General features: G+C 50.4%; 1 protein-coding gene across 2 annotated transcripts; it reads left to right on the forward strand.

The window, feature by feature from the left end:
• The first annotated feature begins 108 nt into the window (after positions 1 to 108).
• Positions 109 to 14,024, forward strand: cep131 (centrosomal protein 131). 2 transcript variants are annotated; one of them, XM_023949280.2, is made up of 30 exons: positions 109 to 458; positions 2,155 to 2,357; positions 2,484 to 2,578; positions 3,451 to 3,556; positions 3,656 to 3,768; positions 3,987 to 4,091; positions 4,164 to 4,334; positions 4,415 to 4,532; positions 4,603 to 4,716; positions 5,006 to 5,195; positions 5,295 to 5,383; positions 5,459 to 5,536; positions 5,637 to 5,826; positions 5,913 to 5,986; positions 6,062 to 6,229; positions 6,315 to 6,506; positions 6,589 to 6,717; positions 6,809 to 6,934; positions 7,029 to 7,145; positions 7,303 to 7,332; positions 7,585 to 7,687; positions 8,028 to 8,229; positions 8,338 to 8,445; positions 9,896 to 10,013; positions 10,105 to 10,179; positions 10,247 to 10,389; positions 11,028 to 11,205; positions 11,287 to 11,483; positions 11,844 to 11,904; positions 13,796 to 13,995. In XM_023949280.2, the coding sequence occupies exons 2-30, from the start codon at positions 2,169 to 2,171 to the stop codon at positions 13,865 to 13,867; spliced, it is 3,651 nt and encodes a 1,216-aa protein (XP_023805048.1). In that variant the 5' UTR covers positions 109 to 458; positions 2,155 to 2,168; the 3' UTR covers positions 13,868 to 13,995. The 2 variants fall into 2 exon arrangements, with proteins under 2 accessions (XP_023805048.1, XP_023805049.1); XM_023949281.2 differs by lacking the exon at positions 7,303 to 7,332 and having other exon boundaries at positions 13,796 to 14,024.
• The last annotated feature ends 100 nt before the right edge of the window (positions 14,025 to 14,124 follow it).

Genomic DNA, 14,124 nt, shown 5'->3' on the forward strand with positions numbered 1-14,124 from the left:
ATCGGAGGACACGCCCCCTGTAGTTTGGCCTGATGACGGACGCGCTCCGTCAGCCTATCAGGGCCAAGAATCAGAAAGCAGAGCTACGATTCCACCAATCAGAGGCGGACATGGGCGGAGTCATCGTTTCCACAGCGATGGTCGTCCGCGTTCTTTGCGGGACCACATTTATCCTGCGGAGAACTTTCCCCGTTTCCCGGAGGGATTGTCTTGGGAAGAAGCGCTCCGGCTGAAGACCGGCGGTTCTCCGGTAACGGCGCCCGTGCTTCCTTTCAGAGCGGCGGGGATGGAGGAATGTTGCTGTCTGCTGGCGGCAGATGAAAGTATGAGAGCATTAGGTTTTGATTAGGCTCAGATTGAAATCGAGGCTTTCGTCGGCTTTAGCGGTTTCCCACCGGAACGGTCCGCTCGGTTCGCCTGTTGAAGAACCCACGCAAGATTTCCACGCGTCTAATGCGGTGAGAGAAGAGTCAACAAACCTGCCGAGGTCACGTTCATGTCAACGACGATGTTTAGAAACAAACAGCGACACTGAATTAGTCTAATTCAATAGATGACATGAGAGAATGATCTCTATGATGTACTTCATACATGACATGTGTGACGTGATTAAACACATCTCTGTTCGGCTGTTCTAAACATTTATGAAAGAAATATGCTTTGACTGAGATTGTGTAGTCAGGTAGCAAAATTGTCTTTAAGCTAATAGCTGTTGTTCTTTAAGCTAATAGTTGTCCTTTTACTTTAGCTAATATAGCTGGTATTTTTGACTTTATTTATAAAAATGTACAATACAGGTAATAATAGCTGTTCCTTCAGCTGAAAGCCTGTCCCTTAGTTAGTTAATACCTGGTCTTTAGCTATTATAGCTGTTCCTTTGGCTAATAGCTCTTTCTTTGGCTAATGGCTGTTCCTTTAGTTAATTCATAGCTGTCCTTTACCCAATAGCTGTTCCTGTATCTAATATCTGTTCCTTTAGCCAATAGCTGTTCATTTAGCTAATAGCTGTTCCTTTGGCTAATAGCTCTTTCTTTGGCTAATGGCTGTTCCTTTCGTTAATTAATAGCTGTCCTTTCAGCTAAAACTAAAAGCTGTTCATTTATCTAATAGCTGTTCCTTTAGCTAATAGTAGTTCCTTTAGCTAATACTAGCTGTTAATTTAGGTAATAGCTGTTCCTTTAGTCAACAGCTGTTTCTTTTGGTAATAGCAGTTCCTTTAGCTATTAACTGTTCTTTTAGTTAATAGCTGTTCTTTTACCCAATAGCTGTTCCTTTAGCTAATAGCTGTTCATTTAGCTAATAGCTGTTCCTTTAGCTAATAGCTGTTCCTTTAAGCTAATAGCTGTTAATTAAGCTAATAGCAGTTCCTTTGGCTAATTTAGCTGTTAATTTAGGTAATAGCTGTTCCTTTAGTCAACAGCTGTTTCTTTTGGTAATAGCAGTTCCTTTAGCTATTAACTGTTCTTTTAGTTAATAGCTGTTCTTTTAGCCAATAGTTGTTCCTTTAGATAATAGCAGTTCCTTTAGCTAATAGCTGTTCATTTAGGTAATAGCTGTTCCTTTAATCAACAGCTGTTTCTTTTGGTAATAGCAGTTCCTTTGGCTAATAACTGTTCTGTTAGTTAATAGCTATTCTTTTAGCTATTAGCTGTTCCTTTAGCTAATAGCTGTTCATTTAGCTAATAGCTTTTCCTTTAGGTAATAGCTGTTCCTTTTTGTCAAAAGCTATTTCTTTAGTAAATAGCTGTTCCTTTAGCTAATAGCTCGTCCCTTAGGTAATTGCTGTTCCTTCAGCTAATGGTGTTGTGCAGCTAAGCTGAACCTCCGGTGTAAATGTCTTGGTAAGAACACAGGTTCTGCTTAGCTGCTCAGCATCATTAGCTGAAGGAATAGCTAATGATGCTGAACAGCTAGCCTGCGGTGGTAATGTGTTGCGAAACACGTTTTCTTGGGAAATTCAGCAGACATTCCTGACATACTTGAGGCAATAAATTTGACTGGAAACATAATTTAGCTCCACACCTGCAGCTTTTTCGTGCTCAAACGTTTTTATGATCCAGTGCTGACCTTAGGAGAGTACTGCCTTACCCAGCAGTCCAAACAGCGGCGCTCATACTTCTACACCTAAATGAACTGTGTGCCTGTCTTTTCCAGGTTTGTTTTTACGCATGATGCATACAACAAAGAGCCCTTCTTCCCTCCCAAAAGCCTCTCCAGGAGAAGCTTTGGACCTCAGCCTGTCCGGGTCCCAGCTGTCCATATCTAAACGACCCAGCAGTGCATCGCCGGGAAAGTGCTTCTCTCGGTCCATATCAGTGTCTGTGGCCGGTGACAGCAGGACAAAACGCAACCCTCTGGTGAGCCACCAACATCTGCTGATTGGTTGGAAGCTCAGATCTAATCCAGATGCTGGAATGAAGAAGATTTTCCCTGAAGCTCTTTGTTGCACAGTTCTCTTCTTAAGAAGCTTTTTCCATCTGCAGGGTGATGCCAACCTGGGCAGCTCCCGCTCCGTCAAGAACCTGAGACGTTCCAACAGCACCACTCAGGTTAACCAGCAGGCCACACTCAGCTTAAGGTACATCTGCTGAACATCAGGATCTGGTTTAATCCAGCTGTTTGTTCTTCTCGTCTGCAATGACACATTCAAGTGTGTGCGGTCCACAATGAGCTCCGTCTGCCGGTCCAACGCCGAGCTGCAGGACTCCAGGCTCAGAACCACAGCTGGCAGAACAAAAGGAGCCATGGGAAAGGCTGCCATGGGGGTTCTGATGGGGGGACGGGTTGCAGGGCTTGGCTTTGTCCGGTGTAATGAGGGGGAGGGCCCTCTCAGGTCAGATGACCCCTCCCTCCATCAGGAGTGCATGCGAGCCACGCTTCGTGTCTTTTGACCGGCAGCTGCTGCCATGCGCCCTCCCTTGTTTCCCCTTTAAGAGGATTTAAAGTTTTACCCCCCCAACACTTTACGCAGTCCACAGTCTGATTGGGTCTGACCTCTGGTCTTTTACACACACACACACACACACACGCGCGCACACACCCCGGCTTTCTCCATCAATCACTTTCAAAAGAAAAACTAAAGGAATGTGTTGCCTGAATTGTTGGATGTCTTTTCTCTGGGCCAGCTGCCCCCCCCCATTTATATAGTTAAACTGAATCCCAGCTCCTGTTGTGTTTGGGGGGGGTTGGCATGCATCTACGCCCCGCGGAGGAGGGGCCACAGCACGAGGCCTTCAGGATCATCATATGACCACGGCGGCCCGTCAGCTGTTCACTGCATTCCTGAAGACGTGGGCGAGCCACGTTTGTTCAGCTGCCGTGAAAGCTCGGCGCCAAATTCGCCTCGCTAAACCTTTGCTTTGTTTAACCAGAACACGGCAAAGCTTCTTCAAAACCAAAAGATATGCACGCAGCTTTTGAGAAACGGTAACCGCTCGTGTCTTCTTCCAGTCCCGGCCAGACTGAGGAGTTCTCCACTCTGTTTGAAAGCAGCTCAGATGGACGCAGGAAACTGGCGAGTTTAAGCAGGACAGAAAGAACCACGTGGAACATTCTGGTATTTACCATGAGACACGCTCACACACACATCAGGCTCTACAGTGAGGACCTCAGAGGACATGAAAGCCCTTCAGCAGGGTGTTCTGGATGTTTTCAGGATGACCAGCCCAGAGCCTCCGCTCACAATACCGGCAGCATGGAATCGCCCACCAGCCTGAAAAAAAAGGAGCCTGGTGTCCCTTTAGCAGCGTCCTTCACTGCCAACAACAGGTAGGCCCCGCCCCCTGTGTCACGCAGCCACACAATGGTCCAGATGTCTCCCTGCGGCGTCGCTGTGGCTCATGTTTCCTACCTGTTGATCTTCTCAGCTAATATGACTGCCTTTGGGAATTCTACTCACAGGAAAACAGTCAGAAACTCGTGTTCAGAAACCACAGGGGGGGGTGTCAAAGCCTGGATGATGTTGCTTACAATGATGCTTTTCACAGGAGCAACAAGGGAACCGTGGGCAACTCGGTTACCACCATCCTACACAATAACTATTCGGAAAAGCCTCTGACTCCCAAGAGCTCCAACCAAAAGCCGTCATTCAAGTATGTCTGCAGGGACTGTGGTTGTACTGCGGCACGCCATCAGCTCTAAGGAGACGTCTGTGATTCTTTCAGCAACCTTCTGAAGGCTACAGCCAATGACGAAGTGTCTCTGGAGAACAGCTCCGTCACCAAATCCCAGAAGAATTTCTGCTGCTCTTCATCAGCGTCCAACAACAGAACCTCCGGTCCGTGCAGCCCTGCCTCGCCACGCCGGAGGGACGCCACAGAGGAGGAGGCTGAAAGGTCGGAGCGCCTGAACGCTGATGTCCTGGCTTCAGGTCTGTGGTTTGTGACTCAGCACTTCTCTTCCCGTCAACCTGCAGGTTCATCCAGCAGGTGAACCAGGCAGCGGTCACCATTCAGCGCTGGTACAGACGCCACGCCAAGAAAAAGCACAGCAACAAGGCAGCGCTCAAACTCCTGCTCGCACGTAAAAAAAAGGTATTTCCCAGACCCTCTGCAGGTTGGGTGGCGTGCTCCTGAACGCTGACGGTCGGTCTTTGCTGAGCAGGAATGGCAGGAGAAGAGAGCGGAGGACGCTCTCCAGGAGCAGCAGAGAAAACTGGAGGAAAGGAAGCAGCTTCGGGAGGAGAAAGCTCGGCTCGCTCGCCTCGCTGCCATCCAGGTGCCCCCTCCCACCAGAAAACTTTGTTAGCAGCACTTTTCATGTTGGAACTGTTGGACATCAGAGGTGTTGAAAGGACAAACGTCCTTAGATATGCGGCCAGGCGTAAAGCTGTTTTTGGAAACCTAGAAGATATTACATTTTTTAGTGCTTTCTTGAAGCATGAGTGAAATGTGGATTTATAGGAGAGCTCGGTTGCTGTTGAGGTTGTAAATAAGAGCCCGTGTTTAGCGCCTGTTTTTGTCTCCCCCTTGACCTGTTTTTGTCTCCCCCTTGTGGCGAATCACAGGAGCTGCAGCAGAAAAGACTCAAGCGCTCTGAGGCAGCGCAGCAAGCGACCGAGGTGCAGTCAGAAAACCTGATGCAAGCTGGTACGGCGGAAGGGAAGAAGCTGCCGAGGAGCTGCTCTTCCAATGACACGCCAGTGTTGCAGAGCAACAGCGTGATGTCGCCCACACACACCAAATCCACAAACACAGGTCGGCACGTCCCAGCCTCCATCCTTCCTCCCCTCATGTTTCGTTACACTACGGAAGGATGCAACCTCTCATCCTTTTCTCCATCATTTGTGTCCAAAGACTCCAACATGGTGGCTGAGCTGGAAGAGCTGAGCTTCAGAGCCATATCTCCTGCTTCCTCCGGCCTCAGAGGCGTTGCATGTTCTCAGGTGATAGCAGCCGTCCTTTCCCTGGGTGTTAATGTGTATTTTTTATCAACTTTCCTGTGGTTTCTGTTGGAGCAGGAGCAAACAGCAGGAGGAGATGTTCCTCAGCAGATTCATAAAGAAAACTCTGGACTCAGCCGCCTTCACGCTGCTCAGGTGAGGAGCTCAGACCGTTTCTTAAGCTGGTTGTAAACGTTTAAGTAGAAAAATGCTCTTATTTCTGGGCCCTTTGTCTCCCTGTGTGGGGGTGGCACAGGGGGGGCCGCAGAGAAGACCACAGCCGCTATCAGCTGAAGGAGTGCAGGAAAACCTGAGGCATTCTGCTGCGAGGGGACGCAAGAAACCGCTCCAAATGTCTTCAACCAAGAGAAGTTCTCTGTCTGTCAGCCCGTCACCGAGCAACAACGGCCTGATGTCACCAGCAGAAACCAAAACCAGGACCCCAGGTTTGTCCTGGAAGTGACAGGAGAACACACCAGCTTCTGCTGAAAGACACGTGTGACAGACACTAACTTGAACCCAAATGCTGCAGCTGATGGGGGGGACGTCGGCTGCAGAGCTGCTTCTCCAGCCCTGTCCAATCCCAGAGGGTTTCAGTGCTCTCAGGTGAGGGGCGGAAAAGGATTTCTGTTTACTGCAAAAGCCGGCCGTCTCTCATGGTCCGGTGCGTCTTTTCTCTAGGAGCGGGCTGTGAGCATGGAGGAGCAACGTCGGGGACCTAGCGGACCTCCGTCTAAAACCACCCTCAACGAGCTGCTGGATACCCTGAAGCTGCTGGAGGAGGAGGAGCCACAAAGGCTTCCAGGGCCAAAGTTCCACCACAACGACAAGTACGCCTGGATCGACAAGGTCAGGGAGAACGTCCAGGAGCCTCCATGGTTCTCCTTAAAACGTGGAGACTCTTGAAAAAAAGTCTTTTCCGTCATGGTCACAGGACGCCGACTCCAACTCTCTCACCACTGACAACTTGGAGCGCCACGGCCAGATGAACCATCAGACGTCACTGCCAGACGGGGGAGCGCTACTCTCAGAGGCCAAGCTGCAGAGCATCATGAGCTTCCTGGATGAAATGGAGACGTCAGAGCAGGAGAGACCCCGGTCCATCACCTCAGGGTCTCAAAGAGAAGTACAGAATGTCCCGCCGCCTTTGGCATCAGTGAGCTGTGGCGGCGTTTTGCTCAGCTGCTGTTTGTCGGCTTTGCTTTCAGGCGCTGCTCTCCGAGGACGAGCTGCTTGGCACTGAACAGGCGTCGGCCGAAGTCACCGGCTCGATGATGAGGTTGAAAATGGAGCTGGAGGAGAAGAGGCGCAGCGTCAGCATGCTGCAGACGGCGCTGGTGAGGAGTCGTGGTCCCTTCTGGATTGGTGGTTGTTGTTTGTCGGCAACATGCAGAAAAGTGGTACGTTTGTGCGTCTCTTGGCGTCCAGGCCCAGCAGAGGGAGCTGACGGCGAGACACGTGAAGGAGATGGAGCGGGAGCTGAGCAGGAGCTTCCAGCTCCAGAAGGAGCAATACGAAGCCACCATCCAGAGGCACCTGGCCTTCATCGACCAGGTGAGCAGCGGTGCAGCCGCCACCACCGCCGCCACCGCCGCCACCGCTGCCACCACCCGCGCTTCCTTCCCTCTATAACGTGGTGTGTCTTCAGCTCATCAGTGATAAGAAAGCTCTAAGCGAGCGCTGTGAAGGCGTGGTCACGGAGCTGAAGCAGGTGGACCTGAAATACACCCAGAAGATTGCACAGATGCAGCAGCAGCATGAAATGGTGAGTTCACTGCAGTGGGAAAAAGGAACTTCTCATCTAGTGTTCCCTGCAGGCCTGTGCTTTGCTCCTGCTGTGACCTAAACCTGCTCCTGTCTTCTCTCCCATCCTCTTTGTCTGCACCGCCTCTCACCTGTCTCTGTTCTTTCTCACCTTATAGGTGTGGCACATTCTCGGCCCCTTATGTGAGGTAACTTCCTCCTCTTCTGTCCTTTGTCCTCGCTGCGCTCATCCCCCTCTGACTTTGGTTTAATTTGTCTGTCGCACCACTTCTCTGGGACAGTTTGTCTGCATGTGAGTCCCCGTTCGTTCCTGCACCTTCGCTGCTCGGGGTGCTGGTTCCTCTTCCCCTCCTCTTCCTCTCATCAGCAGCTTCTTCTGTCACTTCCTGTTCACAAAGACAACACTTAATTGCCGTTTCATCTTCTTCTGACTCCTGCAGGAAATCAAGAAGTTAAAAGACCTCATGAGTGCTTCAGAGAAAATCCGGCGGGAAAGGTGGATCGACGAGAAAACCAAGAAGATCAAGGAGATCACGGTGAAAGGTTGTCCTGCTGAACAGTAGAACCGACTCTTTATTTTTTTAATGTATGCGTTTCAGTTCTTGGCCCAAGGCAGATTGAAGTCTCGCTGAACCTTTCTTTGCAAATGTTGTCAGGTTTACGTATCAGTGAGAAGTAGCTAACGAAAGCTGTTAGCGAGTCACAGGCCGGACTTTGGACATGCCTGCCTTAAATTAAAGAGTTGACATAGAAATAAATGGTTGAAATGGGTGGATTCATGTGGATGTGGTCAGACGATACGATTGTAAAACTGCTAATATTAGCTAAACCAGCATTTGTAGTCCTGACCAGCCCATCTGCCCCCCCCCCCCCCCCTCCTCAGGACTGGAGCCAGAGATCCAGAAGCTATTATCCAAGCACAAACAGGAGCTGAAGAAGCTGCGCACGCTGCATGAGGCGGAGCTGCTGCAGGCGGATGAACGCGCCGCACAGCGCTACGTCCGCCAGTGTGAGGAGCTCCGCCTACAGCTGGAGAAGGAGAAGGAGGAGCAATGCCAGAGGGAGAGAGACCTGGCCAAGCAGCGGTGAGCAGCTCTCCCCTGCAACACTTCCAAGAGGCCGTTCATGACGGTCTTGAGCCGGTTCAGTCTTTGTTCAGCAGCAAACGGTTTTCCCGTCTGTTTTTGTGTCAGCTATGAGAAGCAGCTGCAGGAGGAGGAGTTGTCCCTGCAGCAGCAGAGGAGGCGCCTCTACAAGGAGGTGTCTGATGACAAAGAGAGGCTGACCCAGCTAGCTGCCAGGTGAGGTCAAAGGTCATGGTGGGAACCAGTGTCCTATTTCAGTGGAGGGATGACCTCCAACACATTGACTGCATATGAGAACTGGACTGAGTGACCCCGCCCCCTGGCGTTCCAGACAGGAAGTACCTGTCGGCTCCAAGAAGCCAAAACGCCATATACGTCTACAGAGAAACAAACAGCCTCCCTAGTGCTCGTGTAGTGATGAAGACGCCGTATTCAGTCAAAATCAAAAAACCAGTGTAGCTTTCTAGGACATAGTTTCTGCAGAGTGGCAGGAGTTCTTCAGAAATTCACCTCTGAGTTGTGGGCGGGGCCACAGGTGGGTGCATCAACCCCCCTCCTTCCCATCATCTATCTGTGTACATGCTCCCCCACTAGCTTACAGCCCCTCCAACCCCAACCTAACATTAGGTGGAAAGCTCGGTTGATGCACCCACCTGTCTGTCTGCAGGTGGGTGCATCAGAAAGGGGCGGAGCATGGAGACTTTGAACCGCCAATTGTAGTTTATACGCAACAACTCATCTATTTCAACTGTGTTTGGTCATTTGCTCCTGATTTTCAATGATTTGAATGAAGAAAACTAGGAAAACAACTTGATGTCCTCCATCATCAGAAAAATGCTACAAGAAAGTGTTAAAAACAGCAAAAACACTGTTTCCAGTGGAGAGTCTGTAAGGTTTTCCTACTAACATGAGTTTTTTCATGACTTTTTTTCTGCACCCCTAAAACAAACGGTACAAATTCAAGCTAAAAGAAACAGATAACACACACACAAACACAGACTGAAAGATTTGTCATGAACATTAAAGTAATATAATTTTAATGTTTTCATTTTTGGTGTGAATGTGACTCTTGCTTCATCTGCAACCTGCCTCCAGTGGTCATTTGTGGAACTGCAGTCTGTGAGACTTGTGGTTTGTGTCATGTTGGTGGGGCTTCATCAGTGTGCAGCAGTAACACAGGTTGTTTGTTTTTTTCACTGTAGTTTCTATCCTTTGTTCTTTTCTTTTGGGTGGAGTAATTTCCCAGATGTTAAACATTGAAGTTCAGGGACGTTGGTGTTCTTTTGTGGTTAATGTTATGTTAAGGCAGGAGCTTCATGGGTTTTAGGTATGTTGATGTTTTTGTTGCTCCGCTGATGTGGTTCCAGCAGCTGGTGACTGTTTCAATGACATCTTTGAAGGCTTCGTCAGCCCGGCTGCATCGTCTCTCTTTCTGACTTTTCTAGTCTTTTTTTGCGATTCTTGTTTTCTCTGTAAAACCACAAAATTCAAACGTATTTCTGGGTTTCTGTGGAGCCCATCCGACAAATAAAACACAGAAGATTTGAAGTCAGTTTCTCCAGGTGTTTAAAAACGGCTCCACACTAGTTGTAGTTGCAGAAAGCGTGGGATGCACGGACTCACGGCTCTGTTTCAGATCATTTTCCTGTCTGCATGTCTGTGACAGACAGCGCTCAGAGCTGGAAGACCTGCGGCGGCAGCTGGAGGAGAACAGCCGTCTGGCAGAGCGAGCTCTCCGGGAAGAGCTGGAGAAGAGCAGAGAAGAGCAAGAAAAGAGGCACCAGGTGATCACAGAACAATCCCAAACATCCTATTTTTTATCCGCTGCGACCGGAGCGATGCAGGAAGCTCATGCTCCATGGTTTCTGTGCCTAGATGGAGGTGAAAGTGTTACAAGAACGTCTGGACATGGAAAAGCAGACGTGGGAAGAAAGTTTCAAGAACAAAGAGGTTTGAAGTGACGAGACTTTATCAGCTTAAACAGGAACTCTTTGAATTCATTGACGTGTTTCCTCAGGAAGCATGGATGCTGAGTCGTGAACGCGAGATGAAGGAAGAACTGCGGCGAGAACGAGACAAAGAGATTGAGCTCGCCATCTGGACCCTGGAGGAAGAGACCAGCAAAGACAAGGCAGAGTGTGAGCGTGCAGCTGACAACAGGTGTGTCTGAGCGCCGTCTGGCCTGAAGCAGCGTCAGAAGAAGGTCGTGTCCCCTCTTCTTCTGTGAGCGGGGACTTATGCACCGCCTCTAAGCCGGCTGCTGGTCATAGATTTGGGGTTTGGTGGGATGTTGGGCTGGTTCTCACTTCCAAATGTCTGAATCGTGGAAGTTCACAGTCGAACTGATTCATTAATATTCAATCGAATTTATGTAATTGAATACTCCATCTACTTCATAGGTTCATTGGTTACTCTAAATTGTCCCCAGGCGTGCATGTGAGTGTGATTTGTGGTCCTGCCACAGACTGGTGACCTGTCCAGGACGTCCCCTGTCTTCACCCACAAGTGGCCGGGTTAGGCTCCTCCCCATGGCCTGAACATGACAAACACGGGTTTTAGAAGATAGATGGATGAAAGGATGGACGAATGGATGGATATACGGATGGCTGGATGGATAAATGGACGAATGGATTGATGGATGGATGGTTGGATGGACGAATGGACAGGCAGATGAATGGCTAGATGGATGGATGAATGAAGGTGATCTTCTCCTTCTGCTCATCCTTTCTGTCTCCAAACCCAGCCCTAGTTGACGTTTAGTCCTCCGTTTGCTGCAGCCCGACTCTCTGTGTCTGCAGGGTGAGGCGGCTGAGGGAAAAGTACGAAGCCGAGCTGAGGGAGCTGGAGAGCTCCGAGAGAGCTGCTGTGGAGAAACAGCAGGAGCTGAGAAGGAAGCAGCTGGAGATGGAGGAGCAGCTGGTCCGCCTGCAGACTTTGTTCAGGCAACAAGAAGCCGAGATGGAAGGCGTCAAACAGGTACGAGGCTCGTCTGGGCCCTTCAGACGGCTCTTTCCTCCGTCTGCAAAGCAGCTTGTTCCCACGGAGCTTTCTCCTCAGACCAGGGACAAGCTAGCAGAGGAGCGCTGCAGCCTCACGGAGGTGATAAGGCAGGAGTTTGCAGAGCGCCTGGTAGCAGCAGAGGAGGAGAACCGAAGGCTGAAGCTGGAGGTGTCTGAAGTGAGAGCCAGGCTGCGTCTGGAGGTGGACAGAGTCCACCAGGAGAAAGAGGAAGAACTGGCTGAAGTCCACCAACGGTGAGGGGTTGATGGAAAATGGATCGTTTCAGTCCCTGACAGACAGCCAGACACTGTCGCAGGATTGTGCCCGTTTTTATTTGAGGGGGAAGGTGCAGAGCGTTTTCAGAAGGCTCCGCCTCCACTGGCATCGTGCTCCTCTCGTCGTTCTGGAGGGAGCCGACACGAAATACCGAACGTCATTCACGGAGAGCTTGAAAGCCTCACAGGGAACATTTGCTCACACGTCCATTTGAAGAAAGCGAGGTTCCATGGGCTTTGGTGTCAGTCCTCACGTCTTTTTCAGGTCTTTCCTGAAGGAGTCGCGCTGCTTTCAGGTCTTCAGGGGGATTTCATGACCGACTGTCTTTGGTCTTTCAGGGTGAAGTCTGCCATCCTGAAGAAAGAAGAAACTGTGAAGAACCTCAGAGGACAGTATGAGGTGAGTTGACTAAAGTTCTGTAGTCTGGATCTGGATCCTGGTTGATCCTATCACAGAACAGCATTTGGTGCCGTTGGTTTGATTCCCACTGATGCAGGCTCAAAATTTTTTATTTCTGTGTGGGTGGGTGGGTGGATGGATGGGTAAGTGGGTGGGTGGGTGGATGGGTGGGTGGGTGGATGGATGGATGAATAAATGGATGGATGTGTGAGTGGGTGGGTGGATGGATGGGTACTTTATTGATCTCTAAAGAAATGACACGGCAGTCTATTGGTTTCAAACATGTTGATAATGTTCAATGAGGCACATAAATGCCTCCATTCACCCATCAGTGTATTAAATAAGTAAAACGTGTTAAAGTAGATCAGTTAAGCCAATAGAAACAATAAAGACAGTGGATAGTTGGACATTTAGTGTGCAGTGCCCCCCCCCCCCCCCCCCATCAGTGTCATACAGTCAGCAGTGAGTGAAGGCGGCTGCTGACTGAACTCCTCTGACCAGAGCACACTGGGTACTCGGGGGGGGGGGGGGGGGGGGGGGATCAATGGCATCAGGCATTAATGGCTGGGAGTTTGAAGATGTGAGGATCAGTCCACCTTAAACAGTGTCTGCTGTGAATGAGCCAGAACTGCAGCTACAGACCCTCCATGGCATTTTAGAGAACAACCGGCCAAGTCAAAGTATAACAAGGACCCAGTAGAGCATGAGAGGAATGTAGTTAATAATACACCTGGTGAGAGAACACCTGCCCGAGGAACAGTGACCTTTCTGTTCAGAACACCTGAGCATTAAGTGTTGCAAAACCTCTGATTGATGGAAACGGCAGGACTCAGGACCCACATGGGGCGGCGTCAGTCCAAACATGCACCCTCACCCTGCAGACATACACGTCTTTGACTGAGGGGAACCGTTTTTTCCTCTGGAGCTCCCATCGGCGTTCAGATCAAGAATGCAGAACTGGTCTGAATCTGTGCCCCCCTGAGGGCCTCAGCGTCCATTCCTGTCCAGAGCCCCCGTCAGGTTCACCCTGTTATTCAGCTTCTGATTGTAGTCCTGGGAGACAGACTGTGTTAGTGCAGACATGGATGAAACGGCTAAAGAAGTAAAAACAAGAGCCCAGCCCACTGCTCAGGTGTTTCCAGCCAACAAAGGCAGCACCTTTTTAAAGCAAAATTACCCCCCCTCCCCCCATTAGGTCTTTAAAGCATTACTTGTGTTACTTAGTTACATGCACACATACGGGGGTGGACCCGTACGGGGGCTGCAGGTTTGGGTTGTCCGGCCCTTGGAGGGTCCAACAGAGGAGCGGCTGCACAAGTGTGTCTTATAGTTCCCTTGAGCCTCCTTAAGAGACGTTATGAAAATGGAACGTACCATTGTGTTCAGAGTAGGGGACACGCCCCCCATTCACGCTGCTCTCTTCCTCCTGCCGGCTCGCACTACCCGACAGTATTGAAGGCACCACAACAATCTCAGAACATGATGGTTATTTTACTGAACCACAGAGAGCCTCAGCACAAGGAGGAAGGAGCCGCATGCGCCGCTGACATAGAATCGTCTGCGTTTCTATGACTCTTACTGGGTTGAGATCTGAAGGATGTTCTGGGAACTAGGGTCTCTTAGCTGACCTGCGTTTTCCCTCCAGCCCTCTGGGGGGCGCTGTGAGTCTCAGGAACCCAGCAGTTCCAAAGAAGCAGGACTTCCTGTGAAGTGATGTTTGTGTCCCCCCTTCAGTTTTCTGGACAAAGCGTTCAGGTTGTCTTCATTCATGCAGGACAGACTGTAAACAGACACCTGGCGCTCCCTCGTAGGCCGTCAGGTGTGAGCTCCCCTCTGCCAGAGCTGCGCTGTGATTGGACGGCTCGTCTGAACAGGTCTTCTCTCCCGACAGGCTGCCTTGAAGAGGGCCGACCATCTGGAGGCCCTGTGGGAGCAGCAGAGGAAGCAGCTGCTGGAGAAGTGATGCACGGGACGGGCCGCACCCCCAGCCAGGACGGGATCTGCAGCCCCCCCACCCGCACCCCTCCCTGAGTCCATGTGGAGGCTGTGGGAGGACGCCTGCTGGAAGCAGTGGACAGTTGGACAGTTTCAGGCGTTTCACAAACCCCCCCCCCCCCCCAGTTTGCTGGTTTGCAGGCGGGGGCTGTTTCCCATTTACCTGTTTCCATACCGACCAAAACATTACCCCCCCCCCTTCTGGGCAGAACGGAGACGGGTCAG

This window comes from Oryzias latipes, chromosome 19 (assembly GCF_053564925.1).
Source record: "Oryzias latipes strain Hd-rR chromosome 19, Olatipes_Hd-rR_3.1".
NCBI classification, from domain to species: domain Eukaryota; kingdom Metazoa; phylum Chordata; class Actinopteri; order Beloniformes; family Adrianichthyidae; genus Oryzias; species Oryzias latipes.

Bases quoted from the DNA above. Each gene is read 5' to 3' on its own strand.
- cep131 (XM_023949280.2), top strand. From the start codon at position 2,169: ATGATGCATACAACAAAGAGCCCTTCTTCCCTCCCAAAAGCCTCTCCA. The intron at 2,579-3,450 runs GTACATCTGCTG...GTCTTCTTCCAG, and splicing joins CAGGCCACACTCAGCTTAAG to TCCCGGCCAGACTGAGGAGT. The intron at 5,196-5,294 runs GTCGGCACGTCC...TTGTGTCCAAAG, and splicing joins CACCAAATCCACAAACACAG to ACTCCAACATGGTGGCTGAG.